Source organism: Periplaneta americana, chromosome 6 (assembly GCF_040183065.1).
Source record: "Periplaneta americana isolate PAMFEO1 chromosome 6, P.americana_PAMFEO1_priV1, whole genome shotgun sequence".
NCBI classification, from domain to species: Eukaryota; Metazoa; Arthropoda; class Insecta; order Blattodea; family Blattidae; genus Periplaneta; species Periplaneta americana.
The window spans coordinates 156,374,648-156,401,839 of record NC_091122.1 but is presented as its reverse complement, the minus strand read 5'-3'; the positions used below and the strand labels follow the sequence as shown (position 1 = coordinate 156,401,839).

The following is a 27,192-nucleotide window of genomic DNA, read 5'->3' as shown; positions in this document are numbered from 1 at the left end:
ATCCAAAGAGTTGAGAACTCGCGTGATATTTGAACTATAAATAATTTGTGAATGCAAGCTGGAGTGAATTATCCAAAGAGTTGAGAACTCGCGTGATATTTGAACTATAAATAATTTGTGAATGCAAGCTGGAGTGAATTATCCAAAGAGTTGAGAACTCGCGTGATATTTGAACTATAAATAATTTGTGAATGCAAGCTGGAGTGAATTATCCAAAGAGTTGAGAACTCGCGTGATATTTGAACTATAAATAATTTGTGAATGCAAGCTGGAGTGAATTATCCAAAGAGTTGAGAACTCGCGTGATATTTGAACTATAAATAATTTGTGAATGCAAGCTGGAGTGAATTATCCAAAGAGTTGAGAACTCGCGTGATATTTGAACTATAAATAATTTGTGAATGCAAGCTGGAGTGAATTATCCAAAGAGTTGAGAACTCGCGTGATATTTGAACTATAAATAATTTGTGAATGCAAGCTGGAGTGAATTATCCAAAGAGTTGAGAACTCGCGTGATATTTGAACTATAAATAATTTGTGAATGCAAGCTGGAGTGAATTATCCAAAGAGTTGAGAACTCGCGTGATATTTGAACTATAAAAAATTTGTGAATGCAAGCTGGAGTGAATTATCCAAAGAGTTGAGAACTCGCGTGATATTTGAACTATAAAAAATTTGTGAATGCAAGCTGGAGTGAATTATCCAAAGAGTTGAGAACTCGCGTGATATTTGAACTATAAAAAATTTGTGAATGCAAGCTGGAGTGAATTATCCAAAGAGTTGAGAACTCGCGTGATATTTGAACTATAAATAATTTGTGAATGCAAGCTGGAGTGAATTATCCAAAGAGTTGAGAACTCGCGTGATATTTGAACTATAAATAATTTGTGAATGCAAGCTGGAGTGAATTATCCAAAGAGTTGAGAACTCGCGTGATATTTGAACTATAAAAAATTTGTGAATACAAGCTGGAGTGAATTATCCAAAGAGTTGAGAACTCGCGTGATATTTGAACTATAAAAAATTTGTGAATGCAAGCTGGAGTGAATTATCCAAAGAGTTGAGAACTCGCGTGATATTTGAACTATAAATAATTTGTGAACGCAAGCTGGAGTGAATTATCCAAAGAGTTGAGAACTCGCGTGATATTTGAACTATAAATAATTTGTGAACGCAAGCTGGAGTGAATTATCCAAAGAGTTGAGAACTCGCGTGATATTTGAACTATAAAAAATTTGTGAATGCAAGCTGGAGTGAATTATCCAAAGAGTTGAGAACTCGCGTGATATTTGAACTATAAAAAATTTGTGAATGCAAGCTGGAGTGAATTATCCAAAGAGTTGAGAAGTCGCGTGATATTTGAACTATAAAAAATTTGTGAATGCAAGCTGGAGTGAATTATCCAAAGAGTTGAGAACTCGCGTGATATTTGAACTATAAAAAATTTGTGAATGCAAGCTGGAGTGAATTATCCAAAGAGTTGAGAACTCGCGTGATATTTGAACTATAAAAAATTTGTGAATGCAAGCTGGAGTGAATTATCCAAAGAGTTGAGAACTCGCGTGATATGTGAACTATAAAAAATTTGTGAATGCAAGCTGGAGTGAATTATCCAAAGAGTTGAGAACTCGCGTGATATTTGAACTATAAAAAATTTGTGAATGCAAGCTGGAGTGAATTATCCAAAGAGTTGAGAACTCGCGTGATATTTGAACTATAAAAAATTTGTGAATGCAAGCTGGAGTGAATTATCCAAAGAGTTGAGAATTCGCGTGATATTTGAACTATAAAAAATTTGTGAATGCAAGCTGGAGTGAATTATCCAAAGAGTTGAGAACTCGCGTGATATTTGAACTATAAATAATTAATAATAATAAGAAGAAGATATAAGTATAACATAGAATAACTTCTTGAAAGTGATAGTTGCCCGCTCAAAGTTATATAAACAAAACAAAAATAGTTTTACTATTTGTCTCATTGTTAAATAAGGTATTTAAGTTGCCAACCTAATATATTTCATTGGCCAGCATGACTTTGACCCCCCCTGCAACATGAAATTTATGGACAAACATTTGACAGTAGCTGTGGAAATTATGATTAGTGAAACAGCAAAACAAATATTTGAGGTTATTGAACTAGGTCATTTTGAAATGTGAAAATTTTTTAAATATTTTTCTTAATAATTCAGAAACTAATTGACTCACAGAAATGAAACTTCACTACATCATTATCTATCAAAACTTGATTATGTGTACAAAAAATCAAGAATGTAGCTTGAAAAATGTAGAAAACAGAAATTTCACCCATTACCTCCTCAAAAAATTCAGATTTTTGTTATTGACAGTCTTGTTCAATATGATGAAACATTACAATATTCTTAATTAGTGTTGTGTAAGGAATGGATTTGAAGTGGCTCTTCCATGATTGTGATGACCTAAAGATTCTTAGTAACTTAAATTGGGCAAGAGCACCATTGTGTAAAAACTGCAAGTAATTGAATCCTTGCCCCGAATAGGGATCTAAGCTTCAATTCTTAGTACTTTTGAGAAATTTAAGAAAAACTAACTGAAGCTAGATGCGTCTTCCACAACGAACGAACTTCGTCTTTGGAATTTCAATCTGATATAGTTGCATAGCTACTGACAGATGTTCTCTTATGATAGAGAAACTATCATAGATTCCTGTTCCACTAATAACTCGTTTTCGACGATTCTGGCACTTAGATCCCTATTCAGGGCAAGGCTTCAATTAATTACACCAAGTGGTTCTCCATCCAGCAACATTGCAGAGGGATTCGCCTTTGAATGTCTGAGCTGAAACAACAGATCCAATTAAATTACTGCCAATAATTATTTTCATATCGAGAAAGATGACTGCAACATGTACTCAGAATGTCACCAAACAGGATACCAGAAGTACTCTTACAGTATCATCCACAAGGACGACGGAGACCAGGATGTCCATAGAAAAGACTTCTGGACCCTGTTTAGCTGAGACCAAAACGAGCAAAAATGGCCGTATTTTGGTACCAAATTGTTGAGGTCCTGATTCAACAGGGATTTTCTTCAGCACAGTAACGAGTGTTGTGAAAATTTAGCATATCATTCTGTGTGAATGTGGCTGTATCTGTAAATAGAACAGCATAAGAAATGCTGGTCACTAGCACACATCTACGGAAACCAAACACAGAAAGTTCTCAAGAGGGAGAAGAGAATTGTACAGCCTGTATCAAAGTGCAAAAAACTCATTCCTTTAAAGGTAAACAATACTGTTGCAAAACACATTAAAACCTAAGCTTGGAGTGAAAGTTGTATGAGCATAAGTTTATGTGAACTCTTTTTATTATTTTTAGGCCCTGAATTCGTCCATGAATTGAATCCCACATTAAAAAATAAAATTTTATTCTAAAGATTCACATGTTTGTTGGTTCAAATGTAAACACTAATATGTGCCTTTCCTCTTACAGAGGGTTATACAAGTATCAGCGTGAGGGAACCCCTTGCAAATATCAAAGCACAAACAAGAGTATCAAATCAGAGAAGCAGAACTCAGGAGTTGGTTGATTCCCATTACGCAACTGTATCAGATGATTCAGGTGAGTTATTTTCGGAAATGGAATTAAGTGATGGTGCAAGAATTGTATGTATTTGCATGTTATCGTAGATGTAGAGACATCCAATGTTTCGGAGCTACTTATTGGCTCCAAAATACTGAATGGCTTTACATTCATGGCATGGTGCAAATACCCAAATATTTCGTACCATGTTGAATAACATGAGAGGCTCAAATCTATGAATTTTTAAAAGCTACACGCACAAGTCATTAAATTGCACGTCAGTCTGTATCTGTGAATGTTGGATTATTTAAATTATTCTGTCATAGGAAGAGTACCGGTAGTAGCTTAAATACAGTGAGTTCCAGCAAGCGTTCCCAGTGTCTCTCTCGGCCAACCAGTGGCAGATCCTCCATAGTTAAAAATCTGAGTATAGTATCTTTATTCACACTTGCAGTGTCTAATGTAGTTCGTTAAGGTACAGTTACACATTGCTACTTTTGCAGCGCTGCAGTACAAAAAACTGCACAACTCTTGTACTGCGACGTGTGAACAATGGTGCAATCCGAAAAGTAACGGTTGCTGAACCTGCTGTCCGCTACTTTTTCATGCTGCGCGCAGTTTAAAAGTAGTGACATGTGAACAGGGTTCTCAGGGTTGCAGCCGCAGCATTTTTGATATCAGTTTTGTTGAAACTTTTGTTGCGGTTGTGACTAGTGTTGCCACCCAAATGTGCCAATAATACTTTCATTGTTTGGATTTATTTTAATGTTAGATGTGATGAAAATAAATGATTTGTAACAGTTACTAAATGTACAGTAGTGGCAAAAAAACCGAACCAACCCTTGTAGCTGATTTCAGAGCCTTGTTCACTCCAGAGCACGATAGACTGGTAACTAAAACTTTCGTGGTTCGAATCCTGCCTGGGAAGGAAACTTTTTTTGTTCCTTATTCAAATTTATTCCCAATACTTTTCGATAGCTGGTAAAATTCATATTCTGGGAATAATAAGTTAATTAAGTAGTAAAATATCGCTACGACTGTTATAGTTTCGATGATAATATAAATTCATGGTATGAAATAACAAATGAAAGAAGAAACTACAATAGATGTCGAGGATGATTGAAGCTGCACTCTTTACTTTGCAGACGAGATGTATGCAGCTATTGATGAACCTGGACAGGTGTACACAAGTGGAAGTGAAACCTATGCCCAGATTCAGCCACTTGCAGTGTTGGAACCGACTCCTGAAGTCTCTGGAATCGACAATCCTCATTACCCTCCACAGCCTCCAAGTGTAGACAGCTTGAAGCAGGTGGCTCAAGTCCATTCTCGTCAAGGTCAGTGCTTCCAACACCTGAAATCGTCTTCCGTTCTGAAACAGTATTTCATTTATTTCACTCTTTTAATACCGTCTTTACTACAAAGCTATTGTGTAAAAATTCTCTTAGAATGAATTACGTAAAGTTTTTTATTTTTCTTTACTTTCACTAAAGCATTCCTTGAATTTATCATAATACTTACTTACCTACTTAGTCGATCCTCTTCTACCTAATGGTATAGAGGCTTTACAGAGAGACCTTCATCTTATACTATCCAGAGCAGTTGTCGTTCCTCATTCCATGCATACCTATCCAGGAGTCTATTCCACAAAGGTATGGTGTTGTACATTACAAATTACTGATGAAAGATGTGCAGTATGCAGTTATATCTTTCTGTTCCACTAAAGAATTAAAGTGTGTTGTACATTACCAATGAATTGCTACAAGTGAACATACTACCTCATAACATGAAGCAGTTGGTTATCTTCGTATTTCATTCATTGAATTAGGTTATGTTTAGCTCTTTAATCGTAATTTATTTTAAGGTAGGTTATACAGCAAAGATTCGTAGATTCTATGAATTTCGTAACCCTGCAATGTTATTTATTTTCAAATACATTAAAGGAGATATGTTACAGTTATATGAACACTTTATATGTTTATTGAACTTCTTAGTCAGACATGTTTCGGAGAATGCTTCTCCATCTTCAGTGATAAATTACATCAACTGCAACGAAAACAATTGCAATTAATAACTTTAATACTTATTTATCAAATATAAAAATTTTAATAGTTATTTATCAAATACAGTATAAAAATTGATACAGTCAAAATGAAAACTGACCAAGTGCAAAAAAACAAAGTTCTGAGGAAGCTAACAAACTGACCCATATATCTAAATGTGAGAAAGTAAGAATTAATTCAACTTTATGCCAATAAGTTGTACTTGTAACATTTTCAGGTCATTATTCACATAAAGCTGAATAATATACAGTTTTTTTTTTTTAGTTTTCTCAAAACTTTGCTTTTTGCACTTGGTCAGTTTTCATTTTGACTGTATCAATTTTAAAATTTTAATATTTGATAAATAACTATTAAAGTTATTAATTGCAATTATTTTCATTGCAGTCGATGTAATTTATCATTGAAGATGAAGCATTCTCCGAAACATGTCTGACTAAGAAGTTCAATAAACTTATAAGGTGTTCATATAACTGTAACATTTCTCCTTTATAATGTATTTTATCGATTTTATGAACACTGTAATATTGAATAATTTCGAGGGAAAAATTGTTCCGGAGCCGGGTATCGATCCCGGGACCTTTGGTTTAACGTACCAACGCTCTACCACTGAGCTACTCGGGAACTCTAACCGACACCGATCCAATTTTTCCCTCTATATCCACAGACCTCAAAGTGGGCTGACAACCGTCAAGCAACCAACTTCGAGTGCACACTAACTCCGTGTGACTTAAATTGTGGTTTTCTGTTAACGAACAGTGACGTGTATTATGCAAATCAAGATTTCAGGTCTGTGGATATAGAGGGAAAAATTGGATCGGTGTCGGTTAGAGTTCCCGAGTAGCTCAGTGGTAGAGCGTTGGTACGTTAAACCAAAGGTCCCTGGATCGATACCCGGCTCCGGAACAATTTTTCCCTCGAAATTATTCAAATCAACTTTACAGGGAGTTACACCTGAAATCTTGATTTGTACTGTAATATTGACCAAATATGTGTATTTTATCATTATTTATTTTAGTTTACTTCTTTAATAATGAAAAATTTACTTCCTTATTATTATCATCATGTTTTTTTCGTGAACCTCGCATAATGCTCCTTGATAGTTTCCCATATTAGCCAACAGATGCCACTAATAACGATATTCACCCCCGAACTAAATTGTTACAAAATTACAAACACTGCAAAATTATTGAAATAGTGTCAAAGGAGATGAAATTGTTTCTTTTGAAGGAAATAGAAGCAAGAAAAAATATTCTATAGCACATATTTATCAAAATAAATCTTAATATTATGAAATAAATAAATTTAAATCACATTAGTACAGTAGTATGTATTAGTCTCCTTTTATTGGTAGAGAATATTTGACAATTCACTAATAAGTTACAAATACTAGTAGTACTTTTGTGTAATACAATCATGAAATTTCAGTGGTAATGTGTAAGTATGGAGTGGTAAAGTACTACTGTAGGAAAGTCTTTTGTGGAACATAAACTAGTATTTTTACTACTTACTAGAGACTTTACTTGTAATGTACAACACTATACCTTTGTGGAATAGGCTCCTAGTCATACCTATCTGCCCTGAGTGTAGTTCCAAAACATTGGAAATATCAAGTTTCAAGACACGGTTGCATACCCAATAGCCTAATGCTGACAAGTTGTTCGAAAGATTGATACATATTATAATGAAAGAAGTTTGTGATTATTGCTGACTTTTTTAAGTTCATTATTAATACATATAACATTTTTATTCATTTCAGCCTCATCTTCCAGTGCTACTAGTTCTGTTGCAAATCTTGGTTCTCCTAAACCTGAAAAGCGACAAGCAAACTCACCACTACCTCCTCCCCCTGCTGGTAGTCCCGACCTATATGCTGCTGTAGATAAGAAAAATCCTGGACTTACAGTTGGCCGAAATTTGGAAGAAATGTATGCCAAGGTAATGAAGAAGAAGCAACGGAGTGCAGCTCCAGAAGCAGACCAGAATCGACAGCAAGGTACAAGCACTCTGGAGCCAACTGACAACGTGAGCCATGCCTCAGTAACGTCCATTGACACAGCTTCCAGCCACGGCTCACCAGAGCTGCGCTCACAGCAAGACGCAGATGTGATCTCAGCCTGTAGCTCAGATCATGACTCTATTTTGGGATTCAGTTCTGTTACGAGTAAAGTCGACCCTGGTTACGAAATGCTTCATGGCTCACCATCGCAGCAATTCCTAGTACCACCCGATGTTGTTGAGCCTAGCTATGAAAGTCTTGGTGGACCAAGCAGTCTCGGAACCTCATATCATGACCCAGGGTACGAAGTAGTGCATCGAAACCCATCAGATTGTGATCCCAATTATGAAGAACTTCGTCCACAACCCAGGGATTCCCAGACTACAAATTCGAGTATAAATTTTACAGAACATTTTAGTAGTAATGACACCATTGCAAGTGACACTACCAGGACCAACTCTGAGAGCGGAAATGAAGCATCAGGTAGGTCTAATATCGATCCAGGTTATGAGCAGGTTAGGTCGGCGACAGGAAAAGATATCTGCGGGAACTCTGAAGTAATGCCTTTAGACAGGCTGGATCCAGGCTATGAACAAGTGAGGTCCTCTGTGCTGGAAGTTAGCTACGCATGTGTTAACAAGAACAGAAACAGCAGTTTGGGAAACTCGGGGAGTGAATCAACAAGAGTGGCAAGTGCGGACAGTGGCGTGAGGGATAATTCAGGAAACATCTGGATAGGGGTACCAGATCCGGGTTACAACCAGGTGGGGTCACAAAATGGGAGTAGTGCAGAGAACAATGTTACAAGCACACCGATAAGCAGTGAAGAGCAGGATCCAGGTTACGAACAAGTTAACTCGCAAGACAAAAGCAGTATCGTCTTCTCTAGTGCCATAAGAGATAGCGAGAACCACCTTGTTGGTGCCCACGCAGGTTATGAGAGTCTGCGGTCCAGGGGGTCAAGTGACGGTGACACATACAGCGGACCTGAACCCGATTATGCCAGTGTGGATAGGAATAGGGAAATGGCTATGAACACGGGGGAACCAAACTATGAGAGCATGTCGAGTGAAGGGCAAGACATAATGTCCGGCATGGCAGATGATCCCAACTACGAGAGTGTAAGTTACTTTGATTTACCTTGTGATCCACCTTACGAGAGATTACACAACGAAACCAGGGACTCTGACGATACTTCTTGGGGATACGAAAAAGTAAAGGATCGCAATGAGGAGAAACAACGATCCGGCAACCTTGAGCCCGGTTATGAAGAAGTGGGGATGAAGTGGGATATCTTAAATGGGGATTCAGATGCAAGGTGTAACAGTTCTTCTAGTATCGATTCTCCCATTCCAGAAAGGTCCTGTCATCAGAAAGAAGGCGCAGATAACATTCGACCAACACTACAGATGAGTCCTACGAGGATGTAGCATTTGGTAAATACGAATTTAACAATTAGCTGGAACAGCTTAATAGACAATGTTTTCTAGAAGACTTGGGTTGTGTGAAATAATATAGAGTGATTCAGAACGCCTTTTGTAATTACATCAAGAAATAATTTTCTTCCAAAGTGAATTAAGTTAGCTCAGGTTATAAGTAATTAATTATGGATCACATGTTGGACTGAAGAGTTCAATGTGTACTAAAGAGGAAAGACTTTCTATAGCATTAAGGTCCCTGTCGCATATTGTGGGTTTTTAATTAGATACGGAAGTGTGATGATAATCAAATCTATTTAATACGGTACTAGAATTAAAAATACGTGAAATTCTACCTCTGAAATTCGTTAACTTCATGGACTGGTGCTTAGCCACATGTTGCAAGCACTTAATCGGTATCTCGAACGATATTTATTTATTTCTAGGTGTGTCTGACAGCTGAATAGTGAGTTTTGTAATTTTTGCAACTTGTTGACATGAAAGGCATCTTAAAATTATGAAAATTTAGTGGAAGTATTGACAACTGAGTCTGAGAAGATGGTTCAACTGAGCTGATAGATGGGATGCAACACAGTGACTGTACAATCTCCACCATAGGATTGTGTATAAGACAAATCTTGTGCAGAAGATGAGGTATTGTGCTATCGTAAGTCAGTATTGTATCATTGTCTTCCTCTAGTTGTAGTGTGATAATACAGACATGGACATCAGTTTTAGCCATCTGGCACCAACTTTATTCCTAAATTATAGAAAAACTCAGTGGTGTACAGTTTCAAACGAAATTATGCATATTATTGACACGTGAATAGATTTTGTATGTATTCTTTGACAAGTTCAGGGCATGGCAGAAACAATAAGTGGGTTTTAATTGAATACCTGAGAATGATAAGTAGATAAAGACCAAGATAGTAGTTTTGAGATAATCGAGAAAAACTACTCTCATCGTTTTCTTTCATCATTCAGCAAATATCTTAATGGTCATTGAAAAATATCGGATATTTTTAACATTTTATATCATCTATAGGGCTAGGATTTTGATGACCTATAAATCATGAAAAAGTGTCCTAAAAACAATGCATTTATGAACTAAAAGTCTTTCAAAGATGCCCTTAAAATGCCCTAAAAATTGGTCTTACATAATTGGCTTAGTAGGAATATTAATTTTTAGATTAGTAATTAAATTAAATTCTAGTACCAACATTCAAGTTTATTTAATTTTACATAATTTTTCTTAGTAGTACACTTTAATTAATTATTTTACCTGATGTAGTTCCATGTAGTCCACCACAAGGCCACTCTTATCCGGAACTAGCAGGTATAGAGGAGTCTATATTGAAGGGGTGGTTGGACTGATCCATTACGTGGGGGTGTACTACGTTAAAATGACAATATTTGTGTAGAAGAACGATTAAAATAATATACAAAATAATGGGTATTAATTGAAAAAAACATTTTCTATAATATCAAAGGAAATAAGTAATATTTTACATTAATAATGGGGATTTATGGCCAAAATTAATAAATGAAAATATCCCACAAATGACCGAATAAAACAAAAAATGCTCTTATGAGTTGTAAGAGGTAAAAAATGCAAAAGCATGCCCTAACAAATATGTTTTGAAATACTCCGTTTATCACATAGCATATAAATACTAAAGCAGCTATTTCTGGCTTACTAGAAAAAATGCAATTTCATCAAAATCCCAGCCCTAATCATCAAAGTAAATATCAATAACTTACTTCATACAATGAAAAAGTAAATAAATACATTTCTCAATAATTTCCACAATGAATAGTAAACAAATAACATCTCTACACTTTGTACAATGAAGAAGTAAATTAATAATTTTAACACGCTTTGTAAAATGAAAAAGTAAATCAATAATACTCTATGCTTTGTACAACGAAAAAGCAAATCAATAATTTATCTATAGTTTGTACAATGGAAAAGTAAACCAATAATTTTGTGCAATGAAAAAGTAAATCAATAACTTTTCTATATTTTGTACAATGGAAAACGAAATCAATAACGTCTGAATCTCCAATGAATTATTAATAAAAAATGACAATGGAGCCAACCAGTTCTCAATCAAAATTTTGAATTTCAAAAATGTGAACTTAAAAAACTCTCTATTTTAATAATTTTACTTAAAATGTGTTTCAGCATAAAGAAAATAATAATTTCATGTCATTGTAGTAAAAATTAACTAAGTTCCATTATACGATATTATATCGTATATTATTGACAAATATAAGCAATACACGTATCCAGTTTTCACACTCAAAGAAAGTACTCAATTTATTTCAAGATAACATGTGTATATAATAATATAAATACTATTTATCAAAATATTAATGTCTGCTGCGAGGAAACATATCATACTTATTCATATGCAAGTATTGTCACTTTAAGTCCATATCTGTGTTCTTTTCTTTACTATTCCAATCATCTTTACGAATATGATCATATCACTGCTTTTACTCTGGAGGAATGAACTTCTCAAGTTCAAAATATCACCCAGTGTTTTCTGACATTGGCAATGGCGAATCGTACAGATTTTCAGCTAAATTCAAATTAATTCCATCCACATGCAATCCTTTCTTCATAGCAACAAAAGTATCAGACACAAGTATATTGTGTGTTATGCTGAGAGTGAGAGTAGGATGTCTGTCTGGTCTTTGTTCACTTCTCCTCAACAAAACTGTAAATCTAAAAAATGATAATGTTTAGAGCTATCTAGTTCTCTTTGTATGAAGTATTTGACTATAGTCCCAACGCTGTTATTTCCGGCGTGACTCCGCCTCTTTGCTTACATCTTCGAAAGTGAAGGCTCTATAAAGTCTAGGTAAGTAGTATCGTTAGCCATTTTTGTTCTTATGTTGCCTAGCTACCATACAAGGAATCTATTTGCCACACCGTTAAACATTATCATGTCGTAGCTCCTATGATAATAAATCAAACGCAATGTAATTCAGCAAATAATTGAGCGGCAAATAACGTCTTCGTGTGCTTTCTGCGAACGCCAACAAAAGAGCTAAAATGGCGGGCGATTATATTAAGTATTTATCGAGCCTTAAGAAATGAATCAGCAAATCACAAGACACACACGTATAAATGTAGCCGACCTGCAACGCGATTGGCTGCCGGAAATTAGAGTGATGGGACTATACCATTTCACACTAATAGATGGAGTAAGAGCTATTGTTGCGTTTTTCATTAAAATCTCAATTTCATAAAAAATGGTCTTTATCCACTTATCATTCTCAGGTCTTCAATTTTAGATTATTTTGAATCTGGTGGGTTTATTGTTGAGGATATGTGACAGGCCTGTAGAGTTGACATTGGAAATAATTTGGCATTTTTGTGTTCTCTCTCTCTCTCCGACATTTTAGTTAACCATGGAGCGCTGGAGCGTATTTGTGCTGTTGAATTGTTAAATGCAGAGAGCATTTCGATGAGTACTGAACCATCATGATTCTCCTTTTGAAGATGCTATTCATCAATGGGTGAGACTATGGTGTGGAGAAGGAAGAGTGAAAAACAAATCACCACCTAGTTGATCTCATTCAGTTCGCACAGAACAATATGTAGTCCGAGTAAGGGAATCTGTGGTTGCAGCAAGATGGTGCAACAATGCATACAGCAGTAGTGAGCATGACAGTTCTTCGAAACTTGTTTCAAGGACGTCTAATTTGGAGAGTACCGTGGCCACCTCGTTTTCCAGACTTTACAACCCTGACTTTTTCTTATGGGGCTGTCTGAAGCACAAATTCTTTGAAACTAGATCAGGAAACCTGGAAGAGCTAAAAAATCAAATCCAGTAGGCGGTAAACAGTGTAGAGCCAGTAACATTACGAAAAGTAATGGTGGACTTACAGTGCCACATACAACAATGCATTTAAAATTATGGTGCGCATCTCAAAGGCATTGTGTTCAAAAAGTGAAAAGTGTTTTTGAAACTCCAAGAATTGCAGTTTAAGATAATGTTAGAAATTGTAAAAAATATATGTTAGAATTGAAATAAATTGCACTTAAAACATGCTTATTGTTCCTGCCACGCTCTGTATGAACAGACTTTAAAGTACATATCATATATTATAATAATAATAATATATAAATATATCATTTATTTCCAAGAAATAGTCTGCCCAGGCATCCTGGGTTGCCAAAAACACAGAATAACATACATATAAGAATAATAATGATTACAGTAAAATAGATGAGTCAAAATGAAATGTGAACTAGGAGCTTAAATTTAAGAAATAATAAATTTGTACTTATATTGTAACAATCACACACTAACGGATAGAAAGGGGGGGGGGGGGGAATTATGATATTCCGTATAAATGATTTCTCAGAATTGCCACAGACCCTTTAATGCTAGAAGTAATTATTTTTGGAATGATGTCATGGATTCCAAATGTTTTGATAGTGTTTACAGTTGATCGTGGGATGGTGCCCCTCGCTCTGATCATTAAACCATGTACTTCCCAGGTGCCTTCCTTCTGATATTTTTCTCGAAAATACGGAATAGTAGGCTCATAAATTTGTTGTTTCTCTTTGTTGACCTCAGATGGTTGGGTCTGGCTCATCTCAAATAATAATGTTTCCAATTTGATAGGCAAGAGATCTTTTCTACTCCTTTAATATTTTTCTTTTGAGCCTTCAGTGTTTTAGGTAAAGTACTTTTTCACTGCCATACACATTAAGTTTTAATGAACATAGTACATTTTTCATCATGAGAGAGATATCACAACCCTAGAGCAATACTGTCATAACTTCCAAAAATTGAATTTTGAATTACTGCCCGTGTCTCACGTCCTGAACCGAGAGCTCCCTAGTGCTTATAACCACGCCTCTTAGGTCTGCTCGGACCGGCACGGCAGTTGCAGCGTGTAGCACGGCAGCATATTACATGTTCTGAAAACATTATCCTATGTCATTGCAGGGGTCTTTACTGTTTATAATACTGGATACTGTAATCGTGGTTACCACTATCGCTATTATTTCTGTTGGCGATTTCCTAAAATGTATATACACACTAGGCCAATCTTTGTTCAGTCTGGACAACTGCTGAATTGTCATAGAGCAGCATTTCTCAAAGTATGTTCTGGGGTTCCGTGAGCCCTATATGATTTTAAATTTTATTTTACACTTTTTTTACTTGGTTATTTAACAACATTTTATCAACTACTAAGTTATTTTGCATCGATGGGATTGATGATAGCGAAATGGTATTTGGCGAGATGAGGTCAGGGATTCGCCAAAGATTACATGAGATTCGCCTTACGGTTGGGGAAAACCTCGGGAAAAAATCCAACCAGGTAATCAGCCCAAGCGGGAATCGAACCCGCGCCCGAGCCCAACTCTGGATCGATAGGCAAGCGCCTTAGCCGACTGGGCTGCTCCAATGACTTATTTTATACTCAGTGGATACTATAAAAATATATAAATATTACGAAAATATGAATCAATAATAACATGAAACCACCAATAATGATGATGATGATGATAATAATAATAATAATAATAATAATAATAATAATAATCCAAGATTATGCGTAATAATGATATGTTTAATGAACATCTAAAACGGAAATTACCCATAATACTTATCACTTTCATCATTGGATTCTCTGTGTATGTGTTCACTAAAACAAAATACCGAAAAGACAAAATGCAGAAGTACAGTAGAAATGAGACTACAACTTTCCGCCATAAAACCAGATTGCAGGCTTAAAAAGCAAATAAATTCGTCCCACTGAACAGAATTATTGAGATACTAGCTTTCACTTGTCTGTTAACTATTAAATACTAATAAAATATTACAAGGATTCCGCAGTTACACTTTAGATTAAAAGGGGTTTCGCGGTGGAAAAAGTTTGAGAAACATTGTCATTGGAAAGAGTTTACAGATGTGTACACATGACAACCGTAATCGCGACTAGGTCGATAATCTCGAGTAGAGACTGTAGTGTACCACTGGTATTAGTGTTTAGTTTCAGGAATTGATGAGAAGAACATAATTTGTTTTGTGAGGGGACAGCCTATACATTCGCTTGTCCATGGCTGATCTTGCTCCATAGCTGACGAAAGGAATCCTGAAAAGGCCGATGTGTTAAATGTAGGGTAGTAGGCACATGCTGTACCCAGGATCTCCTACTCTCCCCCTCTGCGTCTCGCCCCGCAAAGAAACAGCTCAGGAAGTGAGGCACGGGCAGTACATGCCGTTCTGTAATCTTTGTTTAATCCTCTGTCAAACAGTAGAAATATTGTATCTCTAAGTTCAAGGGAGTGTACATTAGTTTTAAAGGTATACAGGCCAACAAAGTAAAACCTCGCCTGGAATGGCTCACCAGGCGAGTAATAACGAGCCACCCCTTTTATAGGAGGCCTTTGCCCTTCACGGGACATAATGGCTAAATTCATTCATTCATTCATTCATTCAAGTTCAAGGACAAAGTATGCAGGGCTCATACTTGGTAATTCTGAGTTTTCATAGGACTTTGAAAAGTTTATCTTGCATTTACTCAAAACTACTTTTGGTAGTTGCGACAGTAATGTTCTGAGGGTGCGATATTGTAGCTTTACTTTTTCTGTTGGTGGTGTGTACACAAAAACTCTGAAGGTTGTGAGTTTTTTTTTTTTTTTGTATACTTTTTCGATAATGGAAAAGGTCGAAGCAACACTTCTTTTAATAATTAATCTACCTTTGCTTCCTCATTTTGTAGTGGCGTAGCGTCAATGTAAGCTAAAAAGCTTAGCTTCCCCAGTTAATAATAATTTCATAATAAACCTGCAGTTTATGAAGAAAATTATTTATTAATTTTAATAGAATTTATATTTACGCTTTAAATATTGTGATGCGGCAGCTCAGGATGATTTTTGATGCAGCAGTAAACAAGAAGCCTGCACACACCAGCTTCCAAGCAGACCGGTTTCTTCTGTGTAATCCACCCCTCAGATTTTCCATCCCTTTCTAAGCTACCCTAGTCACAAGGCTTGCAAGAAGCTAGCTTTAACATTTAAAATAAGTAGTTTCCGAGTTATCCCTTTTCGTCAGTTGTGTTCAGTTGAAGTGTTAGTGTGCACTGTGGCTGATATAATAAATAATGAGCGAAATATCAGTTCCTGACACTAATTTACTTGAATTTTTTTAGGACAATTGTATTATCAAAACTGACTTACGAACAAAAGTGTGATTTAAAAAACAAATGACAGACTCCCTTGCTGTGAGTGAAGGACACAATCAAAAGACAGACGCATACTTACGTAATGATACTAATATTGTGATTTCTCTAAGTATGACAGGGAGTGAGCTAATGTTATACGTATATGTGTCTATTTGTTAAGAGATATGTGTAAACCGTGAAATCATATTTTATTACGTATCATTTGAGGTCATGCCTTATTGGTGTTACTTACGAGGTTCCAACCAATCTTCGACTGCTGACTTGAAATTGACTTCTATTTATTTTAAGACTGTATTTTTGTAATACATTTTCTCATATTGCATGAAAGACAACTTGAGTTAGCTTCTCCTGCTCAAAATTTCATGCTACGCCACTGTCATTTTGACTGGTACGATATGTTGTCTTCCTTTATTCGATAGTTATGATTGGTAAGGTGCCTTATGGCTTCTGGTACACCACTGTGATCGTAAAAGAATTTAAACATTTCGAGGAATGTGTATGTATACGGTGTTTACATTTGGTTAATTCTTGTCCATGCCTGAAATAACTTACATATCCAATTGAAAGCATAACTGTAACAAGGCATTTCATTCAAAACTAAAATGAAATAGCTTGTTGCAATACAGCATCTCGTGTTAAATATACTAAAACCAGAATGAGAACAAACCATTTTTTTTTTTATTTAACAAGTTTTATATTAATAAATGAGTGAGTATTGTGTCAAATCGTTTATTGAAGAATACTTTCTTCTTGTGCTTCACCACACTAAAAGTTGTGAGTAATGTTTTCATATTTATTTTATAGTTTTAAACATTTTCCTGTTGGTACTGCAATAATTATAGTAGCTGATGTACATAAAGTATGGTTATGTGTCGACATCCTTGATAAGTGTTCAAACTTTACTGTTCATTCAAAAGTTTTTTTCGGAAGTAAAACAGAAGTTTACTGAGATAAACAAAAGAGAAACAGAAGACCACTATTTTTACTCATTTCTCTCGTGCAGCTATAACTATTCCTCTTTGTAAAAAAAAAGAATGACAAAAAGATTAATTATATATTGGATTTATTATGTTTACAGCTAAATGTCCAAGCATATTAATTATGTTACATAATAATATATACCAGTTGTCCCAAAACTCCAATCTCATAGATGGAATATAGTTATTGTAATGTAAGGTGCCATTCCATTCCAAAAGTAAACATTACAGCAACAGATATTTAAACTGATGCCCCTTATGAGAATATTGTATACATGGACACAAGCATGCAGATTTCTTTGTACCTACATTGTGCAAAATTTTTAGTGTGATAACACACAATGCAGCACTAACAATTTGTTAGAGATCTGCACAACGTATGTCATGCACAATGGATTGTCCCCAAGATAAAAATCACATTGTCTCCTCTTAGTACTGGAGTAAATAATAGAAGTTGTGTCTTCCATGACAACTCAGTGGCAGGTAGAATTCAGATCCATAGTATAAGTAAATTTCGATGGAAATCAGCATTTTAAAAATGTATGTTTTGAAAGAATTTTTTAATTAATTGAAGGATTCAGAGCCATAGTGGGCCAAGCGCCATTTATTAAAAACTGAGAAAGCAAGGGTTAAAGTTAAGTGAATACCATAGTTTAATGAAGATTGACATATCATTTAATTTAATTGTGCATACTTTATCTTACTTGCTATATGTTTCGTTGAATTATGGTAATCACTTAATTTTAACCCTTGTTTTCTCCGTTTGTAATAAATGATGCTTGGTCCACTATGGCTCTGAACCCTTCAATTGCATTTGAAGAGTCCACTGCAAGAATGATGGATGTCATTTGGAATACATTTTGCAGGAGAAGCAATTGAAAGTTTGAAATGCTTAGCGCTCAAAACTTAACTGTGATTTTTCGATCATTACTGGACATTGACTATCAGTGTTAATGCCATATATCGTCGTACCATCGGATCTGTGCCCCCGTAAGATATGCGAACTGAACCCTAATTCCTCCTCAGCCTTGGTAATTCATTTCTCTCCCTGCATTCCTATCTCTCTCCCCCACTATTCACAATTTTGAGCCTTCTTGCGGGACAGTTTATTTGCACTTGCAGTACAGTGTTGTCAACTCAACGTGAATACTGCAGCACGGAGTCACAGTCTAATATGTATTAGACTGTGACGGAGTGGTGAAAAAAATATTAAGCAAGTAATAGCATTTTGCGATGAAGAGAAACAAACATGTCATCTCTTTCCTATAAATAAGGCAATGATAAAAGCAGCTGCGATCACTGGTGAGGCTTATTTTATTTCAATTGATTACGTATTAAAATTACTTACTTAACTAATACTAATACAATATGTTATGTAATTTATATAGGCAGGTCAGAGCTCCTAATAAAGAAAATCAGGAGAGAAGGAGTATGTGCAGGAGATGAAAAGTTAGAATCACCAGGGAAGAACAGACCAAGGGAACCTTTAATTTTTGTAGATCATATGAATCAATGTATATTTTAAGGAGAAAGATACAAGAATTTAATACCTTGCAGAAAGAAGTTCCGACATTGAAGAAATTACTCAAGGTTGTGAGAGAAGCAATAATTTCCAAGGTTGGAGAGAAACGCTACGGAAAGTGATTCGAGACATGGGATTTAGGTTCAAAAATTGTAGAAATACAAGATGTATTTTGATTGAAAGAAATGATATTGTAGCATGGAGGACCAGTTATTTATGACAACGTTTGATTTTCAAGAACAACGACAGCGCTGAAGGGGCACAGATCCGATGGTCCGACAATAACTCTGTATGTACATTCTATACGTCTTAAGCTATGCATTGACAGTCTTGGTTCATTTTCGACAAGAAAGTGACGTCCATCATTCTTGCAGTGGACTCTTCATTTATTTATACCAGGTTTCGATTTGACTGGATGATAACTGTGAAATTCATAACATATTGCTGCTGAGAGAAATCTAAGGCATGCAGAATCACACGATCAGCCTTCTCTCACATAGTGTACGTTCCATCCATGTCATCCACACCACATTCCATTTTCGTCTACCCGAAACGAAGACTGTAATTATCACTTATGAGACTGAACTCTTGGGTCACCCTTTTAGGCTTGTTCGAATTCTGGTTTTGCTGTATCTCACGTGTAATGGTATTAGAAACTACTTAATAATATAAAGTAGGTTTTGAATCACTCTGTAGTATATTTCATTTGATGCTCATAATAATGTCGTAATTTTAGTTTTACATTTAAGCTCATACTAATGAGTATTCTGTACAGTTTTATAGTATTTTACACAGTGATGCTTACATAGAAGTTCTTAAACGTGCTTCAGTTATAACCAAAGTCTGTAACAAAAGGAAAGTGCCTTGAAACAAAGGTACGCATTTGCATCACATAAGGACTGTCTCAGAATAGAGGTAAATGTTCCTAAGTTCGAGCATAAGGGTGAACAGTTCAGCAATAGAACTAATGACTGCTAAAACATGAGATTAGAGTCTTGCAATATAATTAGGTTGTGGTGTAGCTTTAGGTTTTGAACTGTGTGGTGTAAAGGAAATTTAAAAATCACACTCTTGGTGAAGTACAGTTTAACTCGTTTTGCATTATGACTGACTGACTTGACTTAATTCCTACAGTTTCAATTGGAGTTCAGATCACCAGCAAAGCAGCGTCATCTTATTCTGTTACTCGCGATCCTTTTAACCTCCTTCCAACTCCGTCCTTGTTGCCATCCCTCATCTTCTATAGAATGCCTCCATCAATCTTACAGCCTTTTCCATCAGCAAGTGCCTTGTCGATTCCAATCAAGTGCCTGCTTTTCATTGGCAGTGTCCAGCTTTCTGAGAATGTGTCCTACCCTATTTCACTTCCCCTTGTTTTTATTTGGTATTTGATGTGGACTTTTCATGACTGTGTCCATAGTTCTTTGTTTAACATGGTTACTGGTCAAAAGATATTTGATACTCTTCTGAGGTAACTGTTTATAAAGATTGAAACCAATCTGTAATTTTTTAGGTAACCTTGTAGAATTCTGATCCGTGTAACAGCACAGACTTGACATTACTTCTGTATATCTGCAATTTTGTTTCATTGTAACAATTATTGTTCTCTTGCAAATTAGATAGATTTTCACAAAAGCCCCATTTGCCTTTTTAATTTGTTTCATAAATTTAAAAACCATGTTGAAGCCAGTAAGCAGTTATATTAACTTGGTTTAAACAAGGTCCGTCTATGCTTATCTTTGAAACAAAATAACTAAAGGTTATTTGTACATATTATTTAATAAGTTTAAACATTTTCGACTTTACAGAGTCATCATCAGAAGTTATGCCTTAGAATGCATGGAAGTTTGAATGTGCATTTTTGTGATCTGCTATAGTATATAACACTAATAAGAATAAACAAGTTACAAACATTAGTTATAAACAGAGACCGGAACTTTGGCAAAATGCCTTTTTAAATGTGTTAAATCTATTTTCATTTTGGAAGTAAATCTATACAACTTTTACCTTTGTGATTGAAACGTCACAGTTTTATGTTGCCCTTTTCTGCCTTTTTTAATTTAAATGCCTAATCTACAAAATAAATGCTTTTTTTGCCTTTATTTGATTATTTATCAGTAATTTATTAATTTATTATTAAAAATTGCCTACAGGCATATTTTAATTATTTCTATAACCTCTACAATGAAAGTGACTTCACCGAATGTATATTATTGTCTTTCAGTCAGTTCATATTCTCTTTGCAACAATGAGTGCTGCCGTGCAAAAATTTATAACAGTAAGCGTTTTAATTATCGCTTGTGTTTATTTCACAAAGCAACAATGAGTGCGGGTCTAACGTTATTTTTAACGGTTACTTTTCTTTCAGTTTTCATTGCGATGTTGTTTCATATTGCAACATTTCTTTGCTTCCAACAGTAATTGCAACATTGAATCGAAAATCTCAATTTGCATTCGACTTATGTAAAGCTTTTCTTGCTGCCGAAATCCCTTTGTGGAAATTGCAAGGTTGTGGGTCTAATGCAAGGTTTTTGTAATTGCCTTTTATTGCGTATTTTACCTATTTATAATGCCTTTTTGCCTGCCTATTTTAGCCATTTATGATGCCTTTTTGCCTGCCTATTTTAGCTATTTATGATGCCTTTTTGCCTGCCTATTTTAATGATTCATAATGCCTAAACTTAAGGTCTCTGGTTATAAAATACTATTATGAAATCTTATGTGATTAAAATTTAAAATCTAAAAAAATCAGTAAAATGCTTGCGTGAGCTGTTGCATCAGTATGATGTTAAAATGAAGATGATCCTACATCTTGTTGAACAGTCTGTAAAAGGGGATCACATAATTCTAGTGCAGTGTCTTGTGTTTAGAATAAACACAACTACAAACAATGAACACTGTATGTGAATTGTATCATATAGATATGCAAATCATATGGTATGCGAACAATAACAGGTTAAACACCAAGTTACGAAATACAGTGGTACAATATGAAGAAAATGGGGGTTATAAATGCTTAGAAACCATTAAGTAGTGTATAAGCCTGAATGAACATAAACTAAAATACAATCTTATTTCAGACTTTGTTAAGCGAAGTATGGACGTTAGCACACGAAACAATTGCTGTAATAAGTTTAAATATGCATATAGAGGAAACCAATATGAATGCAAAGTGAATAAGGTGAAATAATTAATTTATTCAAAAATGCACATTAAAACTTCTATGTATTCTATGGCATAACTTCTGATGATGCCTCTGTAGAGTCGAAAACATTTAAACTTATTAAATAATATGTACAAATAACCTTTAGTTAGTTTGTTTCAAAGATAAGCATAGATAGACCTTGTTTAAGCCAATTTAATTATTGTTTCATGTTTTCTGCTGCTCTTCCGCCCGTAACTACACTCCATAGATATGTAACATCTTTCACATCTTTTAGAGCCAAATTTTCCAAATAGATTAACTTTGTGGCCTAGCATTTAATGTCCTTGTTTAATCTTTTGTTCATTAAATATTAACTCAAACCTCCTTGCTTCTTCTACTAGGGCTTCTGTATGCATCTTTGTATGACTGCATTGCCTAGAACTCTCCTATTAACATTCAGCAGACATTGAAGCTTCAAACACCATAGATGGTACTTTGGCAAAATGAGAGAGAGGGGGTGAGGGATATATATAACCTGACATTTGGTTTAAAATTGGAGAAAAAAAAAGAATGTAGAATACATCACTCAGTTTCGAGAGTAAAACTAATTTTTATTGTGTTGGTTTGAATGTTTTATTTTTGTTTCGGTTTATAAATGGAAAGTATGGGTCTATGATAAGAGAAGAAATTATTGAAGTGTGTGCAATATATTTTCTCTTCATATGAAGTGAAATTCTGAAATTAGTCCCAGCTCACAATAAATTTTTCACTATGGTTTACTCAACTGTTTCGAGATTTTACATTTTAAATGTGAATTACATATAATATACACACAAGGAGCAGTCAATAAGTTTCCGGACTGCCCTAAATGTAGGCAAAACACAGGACATAGGAAACTGAGAAGTTTTCTAGAAGCAGGGAAACACTTGGAATCTATACTAAATGCATTGCGTGAAAGACAGAGAAGAAGACTAGCCATAAAGTGTATATGGAGAGATTTCAGAAAAAATCGCAATAAGTCCATGACATATTTGCACAGTAGAAGCTCAGTTTTTAAAGACAATCTGACACTGTTTGATAGACGACTCAATAGGCATGAAAGAAATGATCTTCAATGACACATGCATGTATGTTTAACAGTACAATAAATACAAGTGCAGTTCGGAAATATATTGATTGCTACTCGTATATACTATATTTAATAATAGACTATCTATTTTTAGGATCCTAGGGATGTTTGCAATGAGTAATATAGTATCCATGTTGAGGATGAAATTAATAAATAGTGAAATGTCGAGAACTTTCCACCACACAGTTGGAACGCCTAAAAGTTACACCACAGTTTTAATGACACTTTTAGGTGCGTTCGCATAAGTACAAACAGCACCAGTTGTGTTCAGTTTGCCTATTTGTCTGTCTGTCTGCAAGAAATTACTCTGTTCGAATTTTCATTGTGATTTTTGCAAAACTTGATGTTCAACTGTTTTAGAAATGTTATGTACCAAATCAAAGTTTGAAATGAAATGAAGTGCTTTAAAAATAACTTTGGGCATTTGGCTCTAAAGTTACGAAAGTTTGAACAGAGGACATAATATGCGTCATTCATCCATATGGTACTCAAAATTCGTATTTTCCACTTCAAAATGGCTGACTTGCAACTTTGGAAGGTATAGTAGATATAATATTGAGCAAGCAGTAAGAGATACCTATGACTATAATGATAGAATATGGGACTATAATACATTTAGTTTGTAGCATTTTGCTTTTATAAAACAGACATTTACGAAATGGCGAAAAAATAAAACTAATTTAATTTTGCAGTAATAACACAACATAATCTTTGTTTGATATGTGATTCTGTAACATTGTACAATTCCGTTTTATCCTAATTTTGTAACATGATGGATGGTAGAATCGTTGTTCTTTGCATTAGTTACTAATTTACTTGTAGATTTAGACTGACAAATTGCTATGGCCAGTATGAAGTTAAGTTGCACATAAATTAAGAAGTTAGTACTTTTTTAAATGATTTTTAATGCTAACGCGCCTAAATTGTCAGATTAACAATCTTTGATCTATTTCAGGCTGCTTAAAATCTTCTAGTGATTCGTTGTTGACTTATGAAGCTACTTCGTCCATCTTTCTATTACATTTTTCTTGAACATTAGAACTTTGCAATGTAATATCTCTAACCAAAATGAAAACTTCAATATCATTTTATTCCTTTCCACAATACATAGGCTACATTCCTTTCCTTTAATTAAGAATTTGGTCACTGCATGTTTCGGTATTACATTCTGGTCAGTCATTTCGAATGGTATGGGACATGTCTCTGTCTGTATCATAATAGTACATTATGCAACGAGCCTATAATGGTAGTAATTAAGACGCAAGTATGTTTATGAAACGAGCACAAGTGAGTTTCATAATTTTCATACGAGCATCGTAATTACCATTATAGGCAAGTTTCATACGACTTTTTATGCTCGACCATATTTCTAACTTGAAATTATTCATAAGTATTCATATTATTCTTATCTGACTGGGGAGCGGAAGTGACCTTGTGCAATATCTCGTAAATTGTGAGATGTGCGCAGACGCGAAAGTATTGATTTTTTCCGAGAAACGAATGTCATTGACCTTGATATAATCTAGAGAGTAAAATAAACATTAACCTTGATATAACCTTGAAATTTGTTTAGATATTGAAAAACGAGATGACAAATTGAATTTATTTGAATATTATTTACAATTAATGCTACTTATTATAGTAACAGAACATAACCTTCTGCGACAGTATTGGATTTCCAGCCTCCGTGATGTTTCGCTAGTTGTCTTTCGATTGCATATCCGAGAATAATCGATACTTGCACTTTCATATTGCTTTCTGATTGGTGGAAAACCTGAACTTTAATGAATAGGTGTACTTTAATGAGGTCCATTAAAGGGCTGCTACCAGGTGTATAATTACTACATTTCGGCATGGTCGAGCATAAAAATTAACTGCATACTGGTATCACTATGCGACCTATAAGACAATTCATGTTCTTCAACCTGAGCATGTTCACACGTTTTCCATGTATCACACACGAACAGAAATGGAGTGAACAGTTAGGTTGAGGTTTAATTGAAGAAATGTCTCTGGACCTCATTACAAAGGAAATAGGTCGCTACTTCAATCTCTAACTCTGTGGCCGGGAAGAAAAAGGTCTTAAGTCAATTTTTTATGAAAATGAGATTTTTATATATTCTGAAAGCAGAAACAATTCTCTACAATCTGGTAAAACGATTAAAGTCAAATAAGACTCCTGACTGGATTTATAGAGCGTTATCAAATGTCAAAGTACTTTTTGAATCGATCACACACAGAATAAAGGACTTAAGAATATTTAATACTTTATTCCTTGCAAACACCACATGTTTACTTTCCATGCTTCCCTATTAAAAAGGTCTAAATTATATTTTAGCTATTTTATCACGTATTGATGCCCTTTCTTTTTAAAACTTTAAGCACCAGGGTAAACAGTCCTATAATTGTTTTAAGACCCATTTTGTATTCCTAATAATTTACATTTCTCATTTATTTTGACATGAAAAAGGTCTTATGTTTAAATAGTCCTTCTACTCAGTTTGGGTTGTAGACTTAAAATAATAATAATAATAATAATATTTATTAATACTATACACTTGAGCTACATTAGGCATTGCAGCCCGAAAGAGCAGAAGCTCGTGCTCGGGCGCAGTTCAGATCAGTTATACAAAATATATCACAAAATTAATAGAGTTCATTGAGCACAATCACATTAATAAATGGTAAAATACATACAGCATGTAATAACAGGGTCTATATACAAATAGAAAATACAGAAGTACATGAATATTAGAGTAACAATTTTAACTCAATTGGCTTAAACAATTAAATAATTAATCTGATTTGTTTCTTAAATCTATGTGTGTTAAGTGTACTTAGCTCAGGGTAAGCTCTAATTAATGTATTATATATTTTGGGTCCAAAATTTCTGCTGTGTTTTAATCCAGCAGTTGTGTGGCATTTGGGAGTATTTAGAAAGAAACTGTAGTTTTGTCTCGTCTGGTATTCATGAGGATCATATTTAAATTTATTGTGGTTTTTATGGAAGTAAATCAGCAATTTTTGTTTATAAATTTGTTCTAGATTTGATACGCCAAATTCCTGAAAAATTAATTTTGTTGGGTAATCAAAAGGTTTATATAGACAAATTTTGATAATTCTTTTTTGGAGCAGATTTAAAGGACGGAGAGTCGATTTTGCCATTCCTCCCCAACCTAAAATACCATACTGAATTATTGATTGAAACAGAGCTAAGTACACAGTACGCAGAACATAAACAGGTAAATAAGAGCGTAGAATGGAAAATTTGTGGATTGTTTTACGCAATCTGTTACACAGAAAGGAGATATGCTTGTCCCATTTTAAATGTTGGTCAATAATAATGCCTAAATATTTAACTTGTGAGGATATACTCAAAGCGTTACATGAGCAAGTAGGTAGGTTACAATCATGTATAGTTATACTTATATTATTATTTATTTCTAGTTGCTCAAGGCCATGTGATGTTAATGAAAATGGTATTAATTTTGTTTTAGAAACGTTCAAAGAAAGTAAGTGAGCATCCAGCCATTCTTTAATAATATTAATACCACTGTTAGAATTTTGATAAGTTTCATTCCAACTCGAACCGCTAAATATAACCACAGTATCATCAGCATAAGAATACAGAGTACCAGAATATTTCTCAATGTCAATTTTAAGTAAATCGTTGATATATATTAAAAACAAAACAGGACCTAAAATCGTCCCCTGAGGTACACCTATATCAATGTTACGTGATTTACTAAGGTGATAATTTATTTTAGTTGCTTGAGTTCTGTTACTTAAGTAAGATTTAAATAATTTTAAAGCAATTCCATTAATTCCTAATCTATCCATTTTATTCAAAAGTATACTGTGATTGACCGTATCGAAAGCTTTTTGTAAGTCTAGAAAAATTCCTAGACATTTATTTCCTACATCTAATTCTTGAATTATTTTTGAGGTAACTGCCATAATAGCATCATCAGTGCACAAATTTTTTCTGAAACCAAATTGATTATCATTTAGTAGTTTATTTTTTTCTAAAAATGTTATTAACCGTGTTTTTATACATTTTTCAAATACCTTAGAGAGACTGGGTAATAGTGAAATGGGTCTGTAATTATTAAGATTACTTTTGTCACCAGACTTGTGAATTGGTATCACCACAGCATGTTTTAGGGCTGAG

At 34.5% G+C, this 27,192-nt stretch overlaps 1 protein-coding gene across 5 annotated transcripts in view; it reads left to right on the top strand.

Annotated features, from left to right (window-relative positions):
• Positions 1-26,143, top strand: part of LOC138701962 (uncharacterized) — a 64,469-nt gene extending 38,326 nt beyond the window's left edge. For 3 of the 5 annotated variants that reach the window (XM_069829360.1, XM_069829362.1, XM_069829358.1), the window contains 3 exons: positions 3,467-3,595; positions 4,702-4,893; positions 7,376-26,143. In XM_069829360.1, the coding sequence (XP_069685461.1) occupies positions 3,467-3,595; positions 4,702-4,893; positions 7,376-9,045 (1,991 nt within the window). In that variant the 3' untranslated portion in view covers positions 9,046-26,143. The remainder of the gene's footprint in view (positions 1-3,466; positions 3,596-4,701; positions 4,894-7,375) is intronic. The other 2 variants (XM_069829363.1, XM_069829359.1) reach the window with 2 other exon arrangements.
• Positions 26,144-27,192: the final 1,049 nt, after the last annotated feature.